General features: G+C 48.4%; 1 protein-coding gene across 1 annotated transcript; it reads left to right on the plus strand.

Moving 5' to 3' along the window:
- Window positions 1-380: 380 nt before the first annotated feature.
- LOC123483384 (probable G-protein coupled receptor 139) lies at window positions 381-1,436 on the plus strand. The gene has a single exon (XM_045213340.1). The coding sequence runs from the start codon at window positions 381-383 to the stop codon at window positions 1,434-1,436; it is 1,056 nt and encodes a 351-aa protein (XP_045069275.1).
- Window positions 1,437-2,929: the final 1,493 nt, after the last annotated feature.

A 2,929-nucleotide genomic window follows, 5' to 3' on the forward strand; every position in this document is an offset into this window, starting at 1 on the left:
TCCATAAAGGCCCAGTAAAACCCGAAGTGTTTTCTTGGGGGAAACAATCTATGTAACCCTTCTCAGTCCTTATCCACATATTGTTTAGTACACCGTGCTCATCTCTTTATCAATTATGTCCTCCCATCCAGCTAACCTTAATGGGTTTATTGCAGGCATTACCATGTCTGCTATTGCCTGGTGCTGAGGAGGAGGACGGAAACATGGAGGGGGCCAGTGTCTTCATCACTGTTCAGAAGGTCTACTACCCTTTGCTATGCATTTTGGGGATCCCAGGTGTGTGAATCTTCTATATTGTTTGTGCTGTTTCCTAAATCTATATGTGTCTGTGTGATGTTCAGAACTTTTCAGGAATTATTGTGAGATAAATTGAAAAGGAAATGTCACAACTCAAACCGGGATGCCATTCTGTTTCTTCTTCCTCAGCCAATCTCTTCACATTCTACATGATCTGCTTCCGTACGTGTGGAATGTCTGACACGGCTATTATCTATCTGAGCTGCTTGGCCATCATGGACACCTTCTACCTGGTGTGGGTCATCCTGCTGGACCTGACGCTCACCTTCTGGCAGCTGCAGCCCTTCTGGCACTCCTACCCGGCCTGCGGCATCATGGGCTTCCTGCAGTACGGCTCGCTGTACAGCTCCTCCTGGATCGTGGTGGTGTTTACCATTGAACGCTACCTGGTCCTCAGCAGCACGTCCGCCAAGCAGCACTTCTCCCAGGCCAAGGTTACTAGGCTGACCTGTGTGTCTATCATCCTGGTCTCCCACCTGGCCTCCGTGCCCATGGGCTGGATCAATGTGGTGATGCCGAAGAATTTCACCATAGAGGGGAAGAATGTGACTCTGCCCTGGTGTCACTACAGGGGCCATATCTATTCTACCGTCCTGGTGTGGGTTACTACTTTCCTCTCCGGTGGTATTCCCATCATCCTGGTCACCATCTTCAACTCGCTGATCGGCCACCACCTGACTCATGCCAGAAGGATGTTCACCAAGGAGGAGCGGCGGGTCATGCGGGGGGGGAGCACCAAGGGCATGGTGCGGAGGACCATCTTCCTGCTTGGCACAGTGTCGGTGACCTTCGTGGTGCTCAGCCTGCCACGCTTCGTCACCTACTGTATCCTGCGCACCAAGTACAACCATGACTGGTTCGACCGGAACGACTACCGCATTCCCATCAACGTGATTAGTGACCTGGCCAACATGCTGCAGAACCTCAACTCCACCACCAACTTCCTGCTCTACTGCATGGTGAGCCGGCGCTTCCGCCAGGAGCTGCTCCACACGCTCACCTGCAAGGCCAAGGCCCGAGAGCTGGGCTCCTTCCTCACCCAGACCACAATGAAGGTGTTCTCTGTGGTGGACCATAAAACACAGCCGACCAGAGACCACGTCACTGTAGTCCTCACCAACCTCAAACAGATCCAGTAGAGAGGAGGAGAATGAGGAGGAGAAAGAGGAGGAGGAGGAGGAGGAGGAGGAGGAGGAGGAGGAGGAGGAGGAGGAGGAGGGGGGGGGAAAAGGGGGAGAGGACAATGATGTGTATAAACCCTGGATGACTGGCAGGAGGCGCTGTCGTCCGGGTTAGGGGAGGGTTTGGCCGGGGGGGTCTTTACTTGGCTCATCGCGCTCTAGCGATTCGTTGTGGCGGGCCAGGCGCCTGCAGGCTGACCTTGGTCATCAGTTGAACAGTGTTTCCTCCGAAACATTGGTGCAGCTGGCTTCCGGGTTAAGAAAGCGGGTGTTAAGAAGCGCGGCTTGGCGGGTGATGTTTCGGAGGACGCATGACTCGATCTTCGCCTCTCCCGAGCCCGTTGGGGAGTTGCAGCGACGAGACAAAATCGGAATCACGAAATTCTATTACCGGCACCTTAATGCATACTTTTAAATGATATTATGTGAGCTAAACATAAAACTACATAAACATTTTTTTCTTAAAGTACTTAGTTCAAATCAAATCAAATCAATTTGTATTTCTCACATACACGTGTTTAGCAGAACTTATTGTGGGTGTAGCAAAATGCTTGTGCTCCTAGCTCCAACAGTGCAGTAATATCTAAGAAGTAATATCTAACAATTTCACAACATATACCCAATACACACAAATCTAAGTAAGGAATGGAATTAAGAATATATACATACAGTGCCTTGCAAAAGTATTCATCCCCCTTGGCGTTTTTCCTATTTTGTTGCATTACAACCTGTAATTTAAATTGATTTGGATTTGGATTTCATGTAATGGACATATACAAAATAGTCTGGAAAAGTGGTGCGTGCATATGTATTCACCCCCTTTGCTATGAAACCCCTAAATAAGATCTGGTGCAACCAATTACCTTCAGAAGTCATATAATTAGTTAAATAAACTCCACCTGTGTGTAATCTAAGTGTCGCATGATCTGTCACATGATCTCAGTATATATACACCTGTTCTGAAAGGCCCCAGAGTCTGCAACACCACTAAGCAAGGGGCATCACCAAGCAAGCGGCACCATGAAGACCAAGGAGCTCTCCAAACAGGTCAGGGACAAAGTTGTGGAGAAGTACAGATCAGGGTTGGGTTATAAAAAAATATCTGAAACTTTCAACATCCCACAGAGCACAATTAAATCCATTTTGAAAAAATGGAAAGAATATGGCACCACAAAAAACCTGCCAAGAGAGGGCCGTCCACCAAAACTCACGGACCAGGCAAGGAGGGCATTAATCAGAGAGGCAACAAAGACACCAACAATAACTCTGAAGAAGCTGCAAAGCTCCACAGCGGAGATTGGAGTATCTGTCCATAGGACCACTTTAAGCCGTACACTCCACAGAGCTGGGCTTTATGGTAGAGTGGCCAGAAAAAAGATGTTGCTTAAAGAAACATTTAAATGTCTTGGAATGGCCTAGTCAAAGCCCAGACCTCAATCCAATTGAGAATC

The sequence above is a fragment of the Coregonus clupeaformis genome, unplaced genomic scaffold (genome assembly GCF_020615455.1).
Source record: "Coregonus clupeaformis isolate EN_2021a unplaced genomic scaffold, ASM2061545v1 scaf0101, whole genome shotgun sequence".
NCBI lineage: Eukaryota > Metazoa > Chordata > Actinopteri > Salmoniformes > Salmonidae > Coregonus > Coregonus clupeaformis.

Excerpts from the sequence above, each read along its gene's own strand:
- LOC123483384 (XM_045213340.1), top strand. The coding sequence starts at position 381 with ATGTCACAACTCAAACCGGGATGCCATTCTGTTTCTTCTTCCTCAGCC.